The sequence below is a fragment of the Macrosteles quadrilineatus genome, unplaced genomic scaffold (genome assembly GCF_028750875.1).
Source record: "Macrosteles quadrilineatus isolate MER2022 unplaced genomic scaffold, UCM_ALF_1.0 Scaffold_3__2_contigs__length_128488019, whole genome shotgun sequence".
NCBI classification, from domain to species: Eukaryota; Metazoa; Arthropoda; class Insecta; order Hemiptera; family Cicadellidae; genus Macrosteles; species Macrosteles quadrilineatus.
The window spans coordinates 93,398,521-93,417,626 of record NW_026542596.1 but is presented as its reverse complement, the minus strand read 5'-3'; the positions used below and the strand labels follow the sequence as shown (position 1 = coordinate 93,417,626).

At 36.2% G+C, this 19,106-nt stretch overlaps 1 protein-coding gene across 1 annotated transcript in view; it reads right to left on the bottom strand.

Annotated features, from left to right (window-relative positions):
• LOC128989371 (WD repeat-containing protein 81-like) overlaps positions 1–19,106 on the bottom strand; it is a 38,348-nt gene that overhangs the window by 18,715 nt on the left and 527 nt on the right. The window contains exons 2-16 of the mRNA XM_054411259.1: positions 16,130–16,243; positions 15,627–15,756; positions 15,157–15,310; positions 13,856–14,070; positions 12,258–12,446; positions 11,341–11,537; positions 9,851–10,016; positions 9,080–9,280; positions 8,251–8,396; positions 7,497–7,684; positions 5,579–5,709; positions 4,704–4,898; positions 4,134–4,299; positions 2,801–3,045; positions 2,340–2,485 (exon numbers count right to left, since the gene is read on the bottom strand). Of these exons, the coding sequence (XP_054267234.1) occupies positions 2,340–2,485; positions 2,801–3,045; positions 4,134–4,299; positions 4,704–4,898; positions 5,579–5,709; positions 7,497–7,684; positions 8,251–8,396; positions 9,080–9,280; positions 9,851–10,016; positions 11,341–11,537; positions 12,258–12,446; positions 13,856–14,070; positions 15,157–15,310; positions 15,627–15,756; positions 16,130–16,239 (2,579 nt within the window). The 5' untranslated portion in view covers positions 16,240–16,243. The remainder of the gene's footprint in view (positions 1–2,339; positions 2,486–2,800; positions 3,046–4,133; positions 4,300–4,703; positions 4,899–5,578; positions 5,710–7,496; positions 7,685–8,250; positions 8,397–9,079; positions 9,281–9,850; positions 10,017–11,340; positions 11,538–12,257; positions 12,447–13,855; positions 14,071–15,156; positions 15,311–15,626; positions 15,757–16,129; positions 16,244–19,106) is intronic.

The following is a 19,106-nucleotide window of genomic DNA, read 5'->3' as shown; positions in this document are numbered from 1 at the left end:
TGATTAAATACTGTAGTAAAATATAATAGTGATGTTAAAACAACTTTATAAACATGATAAGTCAAGTATTATACTAGGCATTGTACAAAAATAATCATGCGGGATAAAACGGGATTTTTCACAATTTTAAAGCGGGATAAAACAGGATTTCTCGACCCAGTAAGCGGGATTATTGTTTTGGTCGTGTGTCGTGTGGAAACACTGCCAGGCAGGCCGGTTCACAGTGAATCCACTATGCCGAACCTTGTTCTTGGTATAATCGGGAACATAGTCAAACACTTTTGTTACTAAATTAAAACTATGAAATGTTTGTTATAAGCACTCTTTTGGTCTTTTGGAGATTTTAGTCCCAAAACATAATCTTTATTGTAGGCTAAAAGTAAAACCTATCTATTGCCATACTTTTCTCCGCAGACGTCGACTTAGGCTATTATGCAATGTCTTTAAAAAATACCAGGGTTTCAGGTTTCAGTCAAAATACTTTTGTAAACATTGACAATGTGCTGTTTTAGCCAGTTCATTCCTTTACCACGATCGTTTTTACTCACTAGAGAAAAGACTCTCCTTACAAAATGTATTTGTAGGCCAAGATGTTTGTAATTTTTTTAATGTATAACTGCAATTGCTTTTAAAAAGAAATACAAAAACTGACAATTGACTTAGATTAATACTTAAAAAGTTAAGCCTATTTTGAGAGGAAACTTTATTAGATCTCATCATAGTCAAATTCAAACATTTACAGTATTTCAAAATAACACTCTTGTGTAATGGAAATCTGCAAGCGACTGAGGCCGAGGGTGAGGGAGGGCATGTGAACCAGGCTTTAGAACAAGGGCAAATTCTGCCAAACTTTCTCTTTTCCTCCCCCATGTCCCGTTGGGTGGGTGGGGCTTCACACAATAAACAGTTCATTCATTCACACTTCACAGTAGAGAAGAGTTTTTGTGGCAGTGACGTATGTCTCTTGCCTGCTCTTCAAGTTCACACATCTGGACTTCTTTAAAACAATTATAAGTGATAATCTATATTAAAAATAAGTGAAAAACTGTTGACATTTTTAAGGAAAAAAATTTAAGAAGTAAAAGTGTTAAAAATTTTGTTTGATTAGTTATTCTGTATTTCAAAAATATCCTCATTTATGATTATGTTTTCAGCTAGACTTGGTGACTTTTTCATAGTTAAACAAATTTTGAAGATATATAATTAGTGAGAAAATGTCATTATATAGGAAGTTAGTTTTTACTCACTTGGGGGAAAAAGCTTACCTTACAAAGAGTATTTGTAGACCAAGATGTAGGCTACGTAATTTAAAAAAAAATTATAAACTAATGAGTTAACTAAGACAATTTCATGGAATTTCAAATAAATACAAAAACTGAGAAATGACTTAGATAAATACTTATAATCCTATTTATAAATTAGAGGAAACTTGATTAGATCTCATGCTTTAGTCAAATTCAAACATTTACAGTAGGCCTATTTTAAAATAAACACTTAGTTCCATATTTTTGCATTTTTTTTTGCAATTAATAAATAACCTTTAACACCAAAATATAAGTTTGATACACATACATATTGTGTTTTTTATATGGTATAAAAGCTTTTAACCAGGTCTATTTTTGGTGAATTGAGAAATGCTTTGTTCGTAAAAATGAAGATGTAGGTAGGTTTTTTGCCACAGCTATATGTAAAATAAAATTGTTGATTTTCTCGTGAACGACTCGACTCGACTCGATACTCGAGTATTAGGGCTAATTACTCGACTCGACTCAAAAAAACACTACTCGCCCATCCCTACATATAATAATACAAAAACATATTAAAAGTACGTACAGTTGGAAAACTCTGTGGTGTGACCGACAGAGGGTTAAATATAGGCAACATGTTTTGTGAAGTGTCAATAAAAATCACTGGTGATATTGCTTGAGCTTTAATTCCATATCACTTATGGACATTTTCTCAATAATTTGATATCACACACATTCTTGCCAAATTATAAATCTGCAGCACATTGGGAAGGGGTTTACGTCCCCATACCAAAGTTAGACACAGGGTTTACTCCCCAAAATAATAATATGGGAAAGAATATCAGTAATTTGGTGGGGGGTTTTAGATTTTAAAATGCCACTTAAGAGAATTTTTTTCAGGGATCAGTTCACAGTTACAAGACCAACCGAAAATATAGTCTCCCTCCAGTTCAGCCGTTCTAGAAGTGGATCTAAAATTTATGTCCCCCAGTGAGCTATTTAAGCTGTTAATGCATGTAGAATGTCGATGCATAGGCAATTCACTTCATAAAATAATTTGAAACATTTGATCAATATGCAAAACTAACTCACTTGGCGATTGGGTCAAAGAGGTACCAAGCAGCAGACACAGCTGTGTCAGGGTCTTCCAGTAGTCCAACGACATAACTCAACACCAGGTCTACAGTGAACTGAGGGTGTTCAGTCAACTGCTGCAGGTGTTTGGCAACACTCTCCACCTGAACAGCAAATCAAAGTGACAAATTGAAAAGATAAACCTAACGTCTACGCTAGTGGAAAAACCACTTAACATCTCAAATTTTGGTGGATATGCCAACAAACAAACCATTCCATCTTACACCAAGTGCGAGACACTAATCACTAGGACCTTTGATTGAAGTGAACTTATTAACCCACAGACCTAAGGACAAATAGCCATATTACTATTGTAATTTTGGCATTGAAAAATCCATCACGACTTTATCTCATCCTCATTCTATTGGGTATAAACAAAACAATCCTGCTCAGTGACACATATCTACAGGCTACTTTACCTTCATCTGATTGAGTTTATGAATGCAGGCCAGCAAAGCATCTTCCCTGTCTGCATGAGTCTCTCGCATGGTCTGCAATATAGTCACTGCTGCAGTGTGCTCTCTTAGTGTTGTCACCAGACTGTACACGGTAGGCAGGGTGGGGGGGAGGGGCAGCAGGCTGGAGGACAGTGTAGGTTGTAGCAACTGGTGAGCAGAGGGGGGAGGGGAGCCTCTTGAAGTGACTGGGGCCTCACTGTCACTATCTGTAATGATCATGTGATTATGATTATGTGGAATGATTCCACATAGTGAAAATAAACTGAATCAGAACACATAATTTATCCCATCAGTTTGTCTAAGCCCTTTATAATGGGTAAGCGGTGGGGGTAACTATGATATTTTATGGGTAAAATAACAAAAATTTTAAATTCTTATGAACCACAATTTTTACAGCATTAGAGGTTGTAAATTTAGTTTAGAGTTCAAGCTATTTTTGTGGATATATAACTTTTCCGTTGTTGTAACTAACAATGCCGTTTTTATGGGAAAAATCTTCATTAAGAATTTAAATTTCTAAAAGATTAAAAATAAACGTCTGGAGATATTAAAGACGAGCAAACATATACCAAATTTTGTGAAAATTGGACCACAAGTGTAGTCTGTAGCTATATACACATCCAGACAGACATACACACAATCTCTTTTTTGGGTTCAGGGGGACCCAAAACGGATGGATCCATCAAAAAATCAAACTCTAAAACTTAGACGAATACAATAGTTTCTTTATGAGAAAGTAAAAAACAATAAAGCCTAACACAATCTTAACTAAGGACACACGTCTTGTCATTCAAGTGGGTGAATACTCAATAGATACCCAATTTAATCAATAATTTAGAACATTGCCAAAATTACATTGATTGGTTTAAATTGACTTTGGGATATTTTCTTGATGGTTAAATATTACAGTCAAAGGAAACTGTCGAATATTGGTCTTCAGAAGAAAGACTGCAAGGTTAAATTGGCAAAGAGAGCTGCCAATGTTTTGTTAGTGTTGCAGCAATTGCAACAACATTAAGTTGCTTTAGAACAGTTGAATTGGACCTTCGTCCTATTTACCTTGAAGATAAAATGCTGTAACACATGCAAAACGTCAGCTCATATTTTTGCCAATTCAACACAGCCATTTATTTCCCAAAGACATGAAAAGTATTAGACATAAGAACTTCTAGGTGGAAAATGTGTAGGAACTCTGCACTATTCAATTTTATAAAAATATATGTAAAAATCAAGTCATTCATTTCAGTGAGGTTATATCACTAAAAAATTATTAGTTTGGTGGTTTTCTACCAACCATCAAGAAGCAAAGCCACCAGAGAGCGGAAGCAGCGAGGTACTGTGTCCCGATTAGCAGCAAACACAGACTGACAAACGGACAAACGCTCCTCCAGACACAGCTTCTGGCTGAACAAACGAACCTTGCTATTGAGAAACATTTCCACAATGAGACATCCCAGAATCTGAAAACAACAATGAATGTGTAGCATGTGTTATAAATTTAACTGTGGGTTTTCAAAGTTTTTACTTTGTGCTTTGGGTGTGTGGTTTTTGTCCAGTGAAAAAATGAGGCAAGTAACACCTGAAGCGTATTCAGAGGATTAAATAAGGTTATTATTAGTGGGCTAACTCCAGAATTCTATAATCTCCCATAATCCAACAGGGTACTGGAACGACGTGTCAAACAATCAACAATGGAGTGAGATGCCTTGTGTGGCTCGACTAACACCAGATGTTTCATTTCCCAGGACTAATTATAAAAAAAAATTAAATCTACTGACTTCTCTCAGGACAGAACCATTGACTTTTGTCAGGCGACCACTACCGCTCAGCTATGCAGCTATGTTTAACCTTTACACAGACTGACCAGCATCTCCTGCTGTCTGCGTGCAGCCACCACCTGTTTGCATTGCGCAGCCTGTCCCACAGAGTCAGCGACCTTGGTAGGTCCTGTGCCTGTGAAGCTGTACAGTGCCTCCACAGAGGTCAGCAGAGCTACAGGGTTGTAGTCATGAGGGAGACTGATGCTGCCTTGCTTGTCTCCTGGGGAGGAGCCACTTGCCTACAATCATAATTGGTTAGTAAGTTAGAAAGGTCAGTTTTTGGAGGAAAAGTACCTAGCTTAGGAATGCATTTGGGAAAAGGAATGGCTGCATACAATCATGTTCATGAAAAAAAAAGTTCCAGGCAGTTAACAGAACAAAATGTTCACAACACAACTAATTTGATTATACTATTTATTTCCCTCCTTGTAGGGGAGAAATATCAAATTAATTGTTTGTGAACTTTTTGTGAGCTGTTAAATGCCTGGAACTCTTTCCTTTGGTAAGTTATATCTATTGCTTCTTTCATAATGTGATTTGTAATTGAGTGATTAACATTATTTTAGTTAGTTCATTTCATATATTTACAAGATTTCCTAACTATCTTAATGTAATTACTCTAATTACATTACTAGCTTTTTCAAATCTTACACATCCAATCACAATATAAATATGAATAGGCCTAGTGTACTGCATTCCTTGTAGACTAGCCATTATAAGTCTTGCAAGAGAAAGTAAATTTCAATTTTACAATGTTCAAATACTGAAAAAATGAGATTGATCATAATACCCACTAAATAAATTCACAAGACCAACTAAAGTCCCCTTGGCGAATTTACAGATTCAATTAGGCCTACATAACTGAAGAGTTCAATAACAGATGGAGAATTTTTGTTTTGTCAAAACAAAAATGTCTAACCTGCAAAGATCCACGGGATCGGCTCAGTAGTCTAGTGAGAGCTAGGGGAGACGAGTGGGAAGTTTGGCTGTTAGTGTTGGCAACACTGTCCTCCCCTCCACTACTGGGACCTTCCTCTTCATCACTGCCCTCTACAAACAGTACACACAGTTTATATCAACAATTTTTAAGAGTACATAACTAAAAATCTGAAATTAATCTATTAACTAAAAACTCGGTTGCAGGGATTCAATCAATACTGCTGAAAGTTTATGTATTTGTTTGTAAGTTTAACAGTTTGTTTGGGGCTCAATCACGCATTAACTACTTGTCAGATTGGGCTGGAATTGGGCATGACGATATCTCCTATTCCCGATTAAAATTGTAGACAAATTCTTATCTCAAAAGTCCTTTTGGGCTTTGCCCCAGTTGTCTTGGAGTTTCCCATGTTTACCTTTGGTATTCATATAAAAGAATCAAAAGCTGTTTCAACTAAACAAATAAGTTAGGTTTTTGATTACCAAGAACTCATAATTAGGCTTAACAATTTACAAAGTCTAACAACAGATTGGAGCCCTATTATTATTATTTATTTTTTTGTTCTCTCTGATACTGAAGTACACAGCCCATTTATATAAATCAGCTGGACATTTTTTTAAATCAAGTTGAAACAGCCACCAACAGGGTGTGCTACAGTCTAAAATTCTATTTTCTCTTTTATTTTTGTTTACGTTTAAGTTTGTTTAAGTAACAGAAAACTTCACCTTGTTTACGATAAGTTGTCCTTCTAATTTAACTTTATTAAAAAGTTGGCGTATTCGACTGAAATCACTATTTTACAACGGTGCACACTGTTAATGACTCTATTAACCCTCCGAGCGTCACTCGTCAAAAAATCGACGCGCTACACACTTTGTGTAGTGTCACACGTCGATTTTTCTACGAACGAACATCGTTTACGGCGAAGGCTCTATGACTGACTGAATCGGATTGAACTGGATCGAGTTAGGTATCGTTCTTTTCCTTATATTCTAAGCTTTCTCCAGAGGTCTGTCTCTAAGCGCTTTATGTTCTCCGAGCCGATCGTAATTGTAGCAGACAGCTGACGTGCGTATTTGTAAATAGCTAGGTTACCCTCGGACCGATGACTGATGTGTTTTATTACGTTCATCATTGTTTTAGTGTTAAAAATCAAAAGTAGTGATATACATGGTGCATTATAAGAAGATTTAAGTGATTTTGAAGGGCTGGTTGATGAACCTGAAGAAGTAGGTAGTGATATTGATGTAAATTATCAGCCAGATTCCTAGCTATGGTTAGGCTATGCATTCTTAGCCCATAACTTATTTATTTGCAAATCTACTTCCTTATATTATTATATATTTGTAATCCTCATAAAATTTAGAACAAAGTGGCTATTTTCAAATATTTATAGGCCTATAATTTATACAATTTCATTGAGCGCGAACTTATTTTTTTTTTTGAAAATTTTCCAAAATACTTTTTTTTTACCTAAAAAATTGTTTTGAAACAAAATGTTCCTTATGTTTTATGTATAATATTGAAGCCCATGATTTTCCAAACAAAATGGTATATAGAACAGTAGAATTAACATTGTTTTAAGCTTCTCAGATCCGTTTTAATAAAACCTTGCAAATGCGCCAAAAATAGGCGGACATTAAGGCCTAAACTATGGACACTCGGAGGGTTAAACTTTTTTTATTTCTATTCCAAAACTGGCTCCAACTTAAATGAGGGAATAGGATGTAGAGTTAATGGTTATATTTAAAAGCAAAGCTATCACTCAGCTAAAAATAGAAAAATTAGTTAGAACCTGACTCAGATGTCCTTTATTGTGGAGATTTAAAATTATCAGTGAATCGGATTTTTAAATTATGATTTGCATTAAAAGTATACACTGTTCAGATACATTACTGACTTGTGGCAGGTCGGGGGTGGTGGTGGTGCAGTCTAGGCGGAGTGACGCCCCAGTAGGGGGAGGGGGCGGCCCGTGGAGGGTGGGGGGAGGTAAACAGCTGTACAACACCACAGTCCGTGACTTCAGTGTGGCCGTCCACCAGCTGTAGACAGACGTTCTTGCTCTTGACAGCAGCCTGGCCTGACAACCTGGCAAAGACACACTGTCACTTACCAAATTAACAGCTATAGACAGTAGTCTTGACTATCCGACCTAACCAGGCCGCAGCAAGTTCGTATAAGAAAAAAGGTCGGATAACATGGAAAATGGTAAAAACGACATTCACGCTGGCGCTCTGATTGCCGGATGAGTTGGTGATCGTGCCGGGAGTGTTTGACCTACATTTACAAATGTGCTGTTCAGGCCCAAAACAATACTTAATGACTTTTTGAAAGGAACGGACCTATATTAGGCCTACTGAGATAGTTTTCCCCACTTGAGAATATTGTTTCCTTGATAAGTGGATGACTAGATGCAAAGTGGGTTCCAAAACACGGCATTAAATCATTGGGAATTGCATTTGGTCTTAGTTAAAGCTTCAAATCAGGCTTCTAAACAGAAAATCTGAGCTCTAGCCACTATGCAAACTAAGTCTCTATACTTCCCTTATAGACTAGTAAATTGTTTTATTTAAATCCACAAGGTCAGGTACCAATGTATTTTTTAGGTAGCAAATGTTTATCTAGCCATTTGAATTATGATAATAGAGCCTCACTTGTATCCGAAGGTGAGGTCTATCCAATGATGGAGCCTATCGCTAACATAGCTGCTCTCCAACGCAGCCCGGTGGTGAGCGACCAGCTGTTCAGCAGACGATGCCCATGACGGTACCTCTAGGTCTGGCAAGTCTGGGTGAATGGACTACACAAAAGTTGAAAAACTACTATAAAAAACATCAGTGAGAATTGTTTAAAAGCCTTATCAAAGATTCAACATTCACATAACTGCTTTGTTGGTACAAAAAGCTACACTTTCATGATAATACCAAATATGACCAGCTTGTAGAAATATCAATCATTGAAACCATCCAGTTCTCTATACGCCATTAAAATATGTTGAAACAATATATTGGGACCTTTTGTTATAACTACTATATAACATTTATTATTGATGACAAATTTACTATGATGACCAGTCCCACAATCTTCCAAAATTCATGATATTCAACTCTGGGTCCAAAAGCAGTAAACAATAAAATAAATAATGCCATTTTCCTTTAAATAAATGAAAAATCTAAATTATATCTTAAACTTATGCCCCAACTCCCAACCAAATGGATGCAATTAAATCAAATCTTAGGTACCACATGGCTCTATTTTAGAACTCATTTTTTTTACATTACATAATTGAAGCTCTTTGATAACAAGTGGATTTATTTTATTTATTCATATAAATTGCTTTTAAACTGGTGACTGTATTCTCTGGGAAATTGGTTTTGATTGAAAACTAGAATAATGATAAAAAGTGTTTCAAACAAATGCCAACCAGATAATCAATCAAAGTGATTTTAAATATCTAAATTTGATTCCTTCAGTAAATTTTACCTTGAATACAGAAGGATCTGTGAAGAATTCCGGGATGCACTCATCCGGTGTCCACTGCTGCAATCGCTGTATAGAGCTAGGATACTCAGCAGGAACCCACTGTGGCCTGACGTACTGACACAGCACAGACCTTGGGGTGACACGGGCCAGATACACGTAGTATGTGATCTCAGACAGCACATCTGATATGTGGTGGGGTACCTACGATAAATAATGTAAGTGTGTTGCCATTGTGATGTAAAACTTACCAATAATAAAAAAATATGTGTTAATATATCCTTTTTCATAAGCGAAAATATCTGAAAATTACAGAAAAAAAACCAAAATTTTAACAGATACCATAGATTATATTGAGTAACAATTGTACACAATTATGAAGAGGCAACATGAATTACTTGCGAGGTGCTGACAAATTTCAGGAATATGCGCTACCCCCCACCCTATAGTTCAACGTTCACACCCATGGAATTCAATGGTTACTCTACCCTGTTTTCTCAGGGAGTGCAGCTGGAGCTCCGCCCTAATTGTGAGGGACCCGACTCACGCACACACACTCTCAATGGTCCGTCGTTATCCCCTGTGTCTGTATGTGTGAGGCCTGCATGTGTGTGACTAGGGCCGACCCTCTCTTACATTCAGATTCAATCTCACTGAAATCCCGGGTGGCCAATATACAAAATCTTGCTGTAAGAAGATCATTGTACAAAACTTAGTTTAGAGTCGAGTTGAAATGATTTAACAACAACAGGAGGGTTGAGAGATGAACCTAACCTGGGCAGAATTACAACTTGGAGGCAAGTCATAAGTCAAGTCTAGCTGTCGATCGCCCTTGTTGAGGCGGAACTTGCTCTTGGTGAGATCTCGCCAGTTGGCACCACTAGGAGCGGAGAAGTCTGTCACCCACGGCATTACGTGGTGGCAGCGAGGGTCTCCAAACCTACAAGTTAAAACTATTATAGGCTTAGTTCACAATCACTAAATAACTATGTAAGGTTAGTTTTTGGAGAAAGAATTCCTTAGCCTAGATTAGGTTACATTAAGATTAAAGCTATGGTTCCACAGACTGCGGAACTTCCGCCATGCGGTGCGTAATTTTCCGCTGCAAAGAATTACGCAGCGTAAATCTGGAGGGGTGGTTCCACTGACTGCGGAAATAACGTAGCGGAAATTCAGTTCTGTCCAAACTAGCGACGAGTATGGAACACAAATAGAATACCATAAATACCCTAAAATAATATTAGGTAATATTCAGACTAAACTATTTTTAATTGTGGTTACTTTTATTGTAAACTGATTTTAAACCTAGTTCTTATAAAATTACCTTATTAATTTTTTATGAGGATTGTGATAGTAAACATAAATAAAATAATAATTTGGACTTAAATTGTAGTTTTATTGATACACGAATAAATATACAAGCCCCAAAAAAGAATAAGGTTATTGAAATAATGTTAGGAAACTAAATTGATCGGTCACAATAATTAATCGATGGCTCTTCTCCGCTGGCGGAATCCGCACTGCCACTGCTCTCAGACCAGTATGATTTGTCCGCCATGCGGAACTGAAAGTTCGGGATGTGGAAATGCACGTCCGTGGAACCGCACACATGGGAACTCCATTAAACCAGTGTCGTTGTAATTCCGCAGCGGAAAAAAATCGCATCCTGTGGAACCATAGCTTAAGAAGGAAGGGGTGGATACACAGGTAACTTAAACAAGAAACAAGAAGATAATTCCCAGTATTCGACAGAATGCAAAAAAAATAACAACTCAATTAATTTAAGATTTTGCCTCAACAAGCTTCCCCAAAAGGAAATAGCTCTTGGGTAAGTTAGTTATGTATCCGTTTATTCTTTCTCAATCTCAATGTCACTATTTTGAGTTTGAACACAACTGGGCAGTACTTGAATGCAAGTATGGGTGGGAGATCTGTGTAGGATGATTATGACAATTTGTGTTGCTTTTTGCTTTATTACTGACTAAGATTAGCAATTTTTTTATCCAGGATCATTGACCCATTGATCAAGGACGTCTACTAGTAAAGACCTTTAATTGGATGTACATATCAACCTATGCTCCTATTTAAATTTCCCTTTTGATTCCTTGCGTGTCAACGTGATATGACGGAAAACTGACATTTCCTTCAAAAAGTACATTTTTATATGTCGTGAAGATGTACCAAATCTTATTTATTTATCTGTTATCGTTTAGAATACATTAAACCTGTGCGGGACTTTATTTACACCCTGTATAATATGGTACCTGCGGCCAGCTAGATTATTGAGAGCAGTGAGGTAATCCAGATTATTGACAGCTCCTCTCACCCAAGCCAATGTGAGCTCAGTGAGTTTCTGGTCACTGGTGGAGCTTGAGTTTGACGCAGGTACATCTTTCACTTTCTCTTTCACTGAAGACGCAGAGGGGAACGAATACTGGTTGGCTGTTAGCTTAGGTATTACCTGTAAACAAAAATATAGATCAGTTGAATCAGATTCGTGAGCGGGATTCAAATTGCACATGCAAACGAGAAATGTTGCTCACCAATGTTTTGCTTTTGCTATTTTGTATAGCCATCTCAACAATGATTTGCTGTTGGATTAATCTAATACCACTTGTGTCTACGAGTGACCTTCAGTGTTATTGGGAGCCTTTCATAAATCCAACAAGCCATCTTAATTGTAGCAATTTGTACATTTCATGAAATAGTGAAAGAGCCAGTTAAAGGTTAGTTTGATGCATTGAGTAGATTTGTTACAGACTGAGGTATACTTTTTGAAGGACAATATTGAACCACTAACAATTGTTGGATACCTTTCTTAAAGATGAACCCAGCTTAGCTAAGCGAGTTCCCTAATCCTAATCTTACATCATCTAGACCTACCTGATTCATTTATTCAATCATGTAAGTAACAAAAAGAAAAAGAAACATTAATTGATTTGGCTTGATCATTAATATTGTTTGCCTGCTAGAAACTGTCTGGATATTAGTTCAATAGAAGGAAAAATATCATTATTATAAGTGGATACAATTTAACAAAAACAATTGAGAATTCACTTGTCATTGACGCAGGAAATAAATACAGCTTACCTAAAGCAATAAAAAAGCGGTATAAAAATGAGTGAATTTATAAAAATTAATGGATATGCCATTTTACACTATGTGTTCAGTTGTAGCCTACCTGTATCCAGAGGTGAGCATCTACATGTATATCTGCCAGAGTTATATCACCCAACACTAGACCTTTGTCATGTACATGTCTTAGTAGACACAACAGCTGGTAGACCAAACACTGGACCTTGCTGTGACAGTTGACTACAGCTGGACTGAACATTACACAGTCTTGAAGTGTGTGGCTTGGAACACCTTCCTACAACAGACACTTGTCATGTACATGTTAGTAGACACAACAGCTGGTAGACCAAACACTGGACCTTGCTGTGACAGTTGACTACAGCTGGACTGAACATTACACAGTCTTGTAGTGTGTGGCTTGGAACACCTTCCTACAACACCAACAATACCATGTCACCCAACACTAGACCCTTGTCATGTACATGTCTTAGTAGACAAAACAGCTGGTAGACCAAACACTGGACCTTGCTGTGACAGTTGACTACAGCTGGACTGAACATTACACAGTCTTGTAGTGTGTGGCTTGGTACACCTTCCTACAACACCAACACATCAGGAACAATAAGTTGATTTAAATACAATTAATACGTGCCTATATAGCAACGAATAAGTAATTGCAACAATTGGGCCAGGGACATAGTGATTCCTGGCCTGATTTTGGGACAAAGTTCAGGAAGTATCAGGACAGGACAATGTGGACACAGTTGTAGAAGATATCCTCAGTTTTACTTTAATTTCGGGAGACAGTCATGATAAATGTCTTTATGGCTGCAGACGATCTTCACAATTTTCTGTGATCATTGGAAATTATCACGATTTTGTCATGATGATTAAAAGTCATGTTTACCTCCAGAAAATTCAGTGAAAGTTTGTCTTTTTCAATTATCATTATCAAATGCCTTTAAGAATTCACCTTGATGTTTTATCAAGCATTTTTCACGGGATAACATTTACAGGAAAATTTATATGGTTTTCTGTATATCTTCTGAACAATATATTGAGGTGAGCCTACACCAAAGATTTTTTTCTACAAAAAATTAAAGGCCTAATCAAATAAATAATTAAATATGTTTACAGCACTTTTTAATGCCATATTTACTACAGAGTTAACAAGAAAAATGTTTAAGACTTTTCTCAACAATATCTTTTCCCAAAAATTGTTTTTAACATTAGGTTAATCCTTAACTGTTGCATAAACATAGCTTTGGAGATTTTCACTGTGTTACTGTACATTTGGTAAAAATATTGTTACTGAAGTTGCTGTTACTTAATATTAATGAGCCTCATTAAATATGGAACAAAGACATTAGAAATTTGTAGATTTACTCAATATTTCCAGGATAAACCATGTCTGATTGATGATTTTCCTTAAAGGATTGAATTTAGCTATCATTCTCGAGCAAATTTGAGTCTGTGGACTTAGTCTTGCAAGTACCTGGGATATCATGGACTTGGATCAGCATGGATGATATTCATGACATTCCTATGATATTCACAATTGACTTTGGATCTAAATTTGAGTGCTAAATACAATGCCAACAGACTTATTTCGGGTACAACATTTTTAGATTTTTGTATATCTAAGTTTACATATAATTTTTATCTGTCAGAGTGACATAAAGAAATGCAGCATAAACCACTCACAAAGACTAAGATGAAACTTTTGCCGTCCTCCAAAGCGAATCTACACGGTAATAGGTTGGGATGGATGGTGACATTCTCCTCTACTGGCAAAGGTCGGCCATCGAGTGACAGAATGGGGCAACCGTACGCTCGAGTGATCACATTTCGCAACACTCTAGAACTATCTGTCAACTGTATCGTAGAATGGTCTGAATATCGTCCACTGTATACATTATCTGAAACAATAGAACAATAGAATTGTATTGTAATATAGTAGATTACTAATAGCTCTACATGTCTAATAATGTGGTATCTATAATACTGGTACCATACCTATCATAATTCTCAAAATAAGGTAACGCTTAAGTTTACCTAATAAATAAGAGAGTTCCAACACCTATAAACAAATTACATCCTCGGCGGTATTCACACTACTTCCAATACCAGATGTTTCACACATTCTCCGAAATGCTATCCTCACTGGTAAAGCAGTCTCCACCGAGGATGCCATATCATAGGATGAGCGAAATGTCTGGCATTTTGGTAGCCCCTAATGTAACTAGTGCAAATACCGATTTGACACGACTTTCATTGGAAGACCAAGAATGTAGTGATGACACCAGATATAAGCATGCAAATGAAGTCATATAAACAAAAAACAGTAACACGAAAACTACAAAACAGTTAATATTATGAAAAAAATATCATTCTATACTCTTTCTACAGTGGGTAAATGTTGTTAGATGGTGTCATGTTTTTTTTTTTTTCATAGGTATAAGTCAAATACTTCTATAACTAACAAATTGAACAATTTTTGATACGGTTTAGTACAGTGCTAATCCGGTAAGCACAATCTGGCATAGGCCTACTCAATAAACTGACATTGATCTAAGGTTTTTTAAAGACTTTTGAGCGGGTTTGGCAGAACAGTAGAACCTTGATAACAAGACTCTCATGGGGATTGTAAGATAAGACTTGTTATCAAGGTTGACTTCTTATCGAGGTTTGTAATAACATGTGATGAGGGGTAAAATAATTTTAAAAGGATTTGAGAATGGCACTTGTTATCAAGGGTGACTTGTTATCCATGGTGACTTGTTATCGAGGGTCTTCTTATCAAGGTTCCACTGAATTTGCTTTAATGATTGGCTTTGGTTGAGCATACTCAGAAGGAATGGTATGAGAAGATATCTATTGAAAGCCCACAATAGATACACTCACTGTTTATCAAATATTAAAAATATCCTGAAATATTTTAATACCACTTGAACAAGTGCAAACACTCTTGTAAAAATAATTTTAAAGAAAAACTCTACACATACTTGAATACTTTTTGAAAGCTTCCTTCCAGAGATTTTTGTGATTAGTGTGGGAGACATAATGTAATACTTGGTAATAGGACAAGACTGCCTCTATCTTTCCACCAGGTTTGAGTCTCGGGAGTGGAATCACTGGAGTGTCAAGCTTCTCTACCACCTGCAACATCAGTTACATCTAAAAATTGGCGCTAGCTGGTCTGGTTAGCATGCACTTGTTATTGCAAGGTAGTAGTGCAGAGTATTAGGTCATAATAACTGTTTTAAGGCAACATGAAATAATACTTAAATACAATATGATAAACAATATGATTCAAATGTCAACTTGAGCGTTACAAAGTTACTTGAGCGTTGAGGGTACAAAGTCAATTTAGATTCATTGTAACTAATCATCATTTTACAAATAGCCCTTGAAATAGGTTTTTTTATTTGAAATACTTTTAATTTTTAAATAACAATTGCTGATAAATACAAACCACAAAAAGTAGGTGAATCCATGATGATCCCAGGTTCTCTCCCTGTTTAAACCATGCCTCCACCTCAGACGGAGACAGCTGATCATGCAAGATGAACTCATTGGGCACATTGTTGTGTTCTTCTAAGTCCCTTCAGCAGAAACCAGAAGTTAACTAAGTTAATAATGAATTACTATTATGATTGGGTGAAATATCACAGCAAAGCAAGTCATTTGTTTAAGATATTTTGTCAAACATTCTAACACATTTTCAAAAGAATGTTTTTTTCTTTTTTTAAGAAGTCTAAGAATGTTAAAGTTTGCTAATCAACATTGAACCCTGTTCAAGACTATGACTAAAATAGCACTCATTTCTGGTGCACAAGACCACCTACTACTGTAAAGCAAGATTTATTTTAAGCAAAAAATAGTGTATATTGAGACTGACAAATTAGCCCTTGGTAGCGCATATCATCAATAACATATAGCCCTATTATTATTTAGCCAAGGTACAATTATACAAACCTCAGCCAGGAACGATGAACTATGGCTTCAACTCTGTCTTGTTGAGAGAAAATTTTCATATACTTGTTTGGAATTTTCAGAAGCTGATTTACTAAGATGGCTGCATCCATTTTACTAGAAATATGCAAACTTATTATTAATTGAAAGTTTACAATTACGAATAAACTAAACTATGTTTGTAATTAATAGGAATAATCGACAGTAAAAAACTCTCTTATCATTGATAAAATACAAAGTAAGGAAGATATATATTACTAAGCAATGATGACTAAATTATGTTGTGAGATTTTAGCTTTAATATTGGCATCCTAATCCTTTCCTTCTGTCCAAACAATCGGCTACATCGGCTAAAGTGATCGGCTACATGGCTACATTCAATTCAATATATATAGAAATATTATAATAGATATTTACATCAAATTAAAATTTCATCCAATAATAAATATCAGGTTCTCTGAGGAACTATATTCTACCCAACTTGTAACAACAACAACAAGGCCTAACACTTGAAAAGGAGAGATAATGACGAGGGTAAACAGCTGTTGATATTACAGTAGACTCCCTCTTATTCAGACACCTTTTAACCGGACATCGGTTTAACCGGACTAAACTCAGCGGAAATGTCTTATCTTTAACCGGACAATTATTATCAGCACATTGGTTTACCTGGACTAGAACGGCAGGAAGTGGGCGGTACTGAAACGACTGTTCTCGTGGGAAAGATTTGAGACCAGGGATCACGTGTTTAAATACAATGCTCTCCTAAATTTAAGTCGAATATCACAGTAAATGGTCCGTTTTAACAAGTTTTTGGAGAGGTCGTTTTAGAGTTTTTTTATAGTAGTAACAGAATAAATCCACTAATCCGACCTCAGCTGGTCTGACTCCTCTCTGCCATCTCCTAACAGAGACAAGACTCACAGATTTATATTACAGACAGTGGCAGCCTTCCATTGAGGATTTAAAAAAGATTTTAACTTACCTTACCTTCAGAGGGTTCAGAGCAATATCAGACCACTTTTTACCGATTTTGACGTGTAGTTATACTGTAGTAAAAAATATCTAAGTTTAAACTCATTTTCTTTCAGTGCCACAACAAACAAAGTCCATAATTCTTGATTTTGCTACTAGATACGCGCTAGATCACTAATCTCACAGTCTTGTCAGTGGTTTTAAGTTACTTAGTAGTTTCAAGCTTCTCTGGTGCACTACTTACAGAAACTCAGCGCTTAAAAACACCGTCTTTCTCATTGCTGCCAGCCTCAGTAGCTTAGTTGGTTAAGTCGCTTTGGCTAAAGCGACTCATCCGATCACTACGGATTCGAATCCCGCCTGGGGCTCCTTGGGAGTTGGTGTCAATGCACAGGCATATAACGGCATCCTCGGGTTAGGCTCCTGACACAAGAAAGGCTCCGGTGTGGTGAGCCTACGCCTTTAGGTATAATAAGGGGGATCTGATATCATACACTATGTTCTTGCGCACTGAGGCTAAACACCCGTTTGGCAAAGCCTACCCTTTAAATGATTTTAGTTTTAGCGATTTGATAAGGTTTTTTTTGTAAAGCAGCATTATATTCATACTTTGTAAGTTATTACACCTTTTTAGAATTAAGTTATTTAAGTTACCGGTAACAAAAAAATTTAACCCTCCGAGGGTTAAGCGTTGCGTAATCGACGCACAACACCCACCTGGTGTAATGCGTCGCTTTTGCAACCCACAAACATCGTTTACGGCAAAGGCTCTGGGACTGACTAAATCAGATTGAACTGGATCGAGAACTGTATACATCGTTCTGTTGTTTTCGGCTTATTCTGAGCTTTCTCCTGATGTCTGTTTCTAGACGCTATTCATTTTAGTTCCGAAAATATTGTAGCAGACAGCTGACGTGCATATTTCTAAACAACTTGGTTAACCTCGCACCGATGACTGATGAGTTTTATTACGTTTATCATTGTTTTAGTGTTAAAAATCACAAGTATTGATATACGTGGTGCATTTTAAGAAGATTTAAGTGATTTTGAAGGGCTGATTTTTAGGGGGGGGGGGATGATCCTGAAAAAGTAGGTAGTGATAAGTTATTGATGTAAATTATCAGCCAGATTCCTAGCTACGGTAAGGCTACCGGTATGCATTCTTAGCTAAACGTTATGTACCGAAATCTGTTTTTTGCCCATAACTTATTTATTTGCAAACCTACTCCTTATCCTATTAAGTTATTATACTTTTGGAATCCTCATAAAATTCTGAACAAAGTGACTATTTTAAAATATTTGTAGAGCTATAAATTATAACAATTTATTGAGCGCAAAAATTTTTTTTTTCATTTATTTTATAGTTTTTGAGAAATAGGCCTATTAACCCCACAAAAATTGTTGAACATTTTTTTTGTAATGTTATATTTTACATTAAAGCCCATAATTTTCCAAACAGAATGATATATAAAACAGTATACTTTACATTGTTTTTAAGTTTCTAAGATACATTTTAATAAAACCTTGCGATTGCGCAATAAATGGGCAAATAGGCTATTAAGACCAAAACTATGGACACTTGGAGGGTTAAATAAAGTTTTTTTTCCTTTTGAACTTTGAATTCATTTTTCTTAAAACTTATCTAGATGGAATTGGTTTGTTGTAGTGGTGGGAATCACCGAATGAAAATAACCGAATCAATCGGTTATTGGCGTTGAATAGACTAATTCGGTTATTTTATCCTGGTTCGGTTAAATTAGTCTTAACATGCGATTCGGCGATTTAGTTATTTCGTTGATTTAGTTTGTCACATCATCAGGTACCGTAACTAAAATTTATTCGGCGATTCGTTCGACTAAAAATCGCCGATTGACGCTAAAAGACTAAATGCCATTCAGTTTCCCATAGGATAAAAATTAGTTGTGGTTTGTGACAGTGAATAATGACTAAAATTGATTCAGTAATTCATTCAACTAAAAATAACCGATTGACGCAAAAAATAACT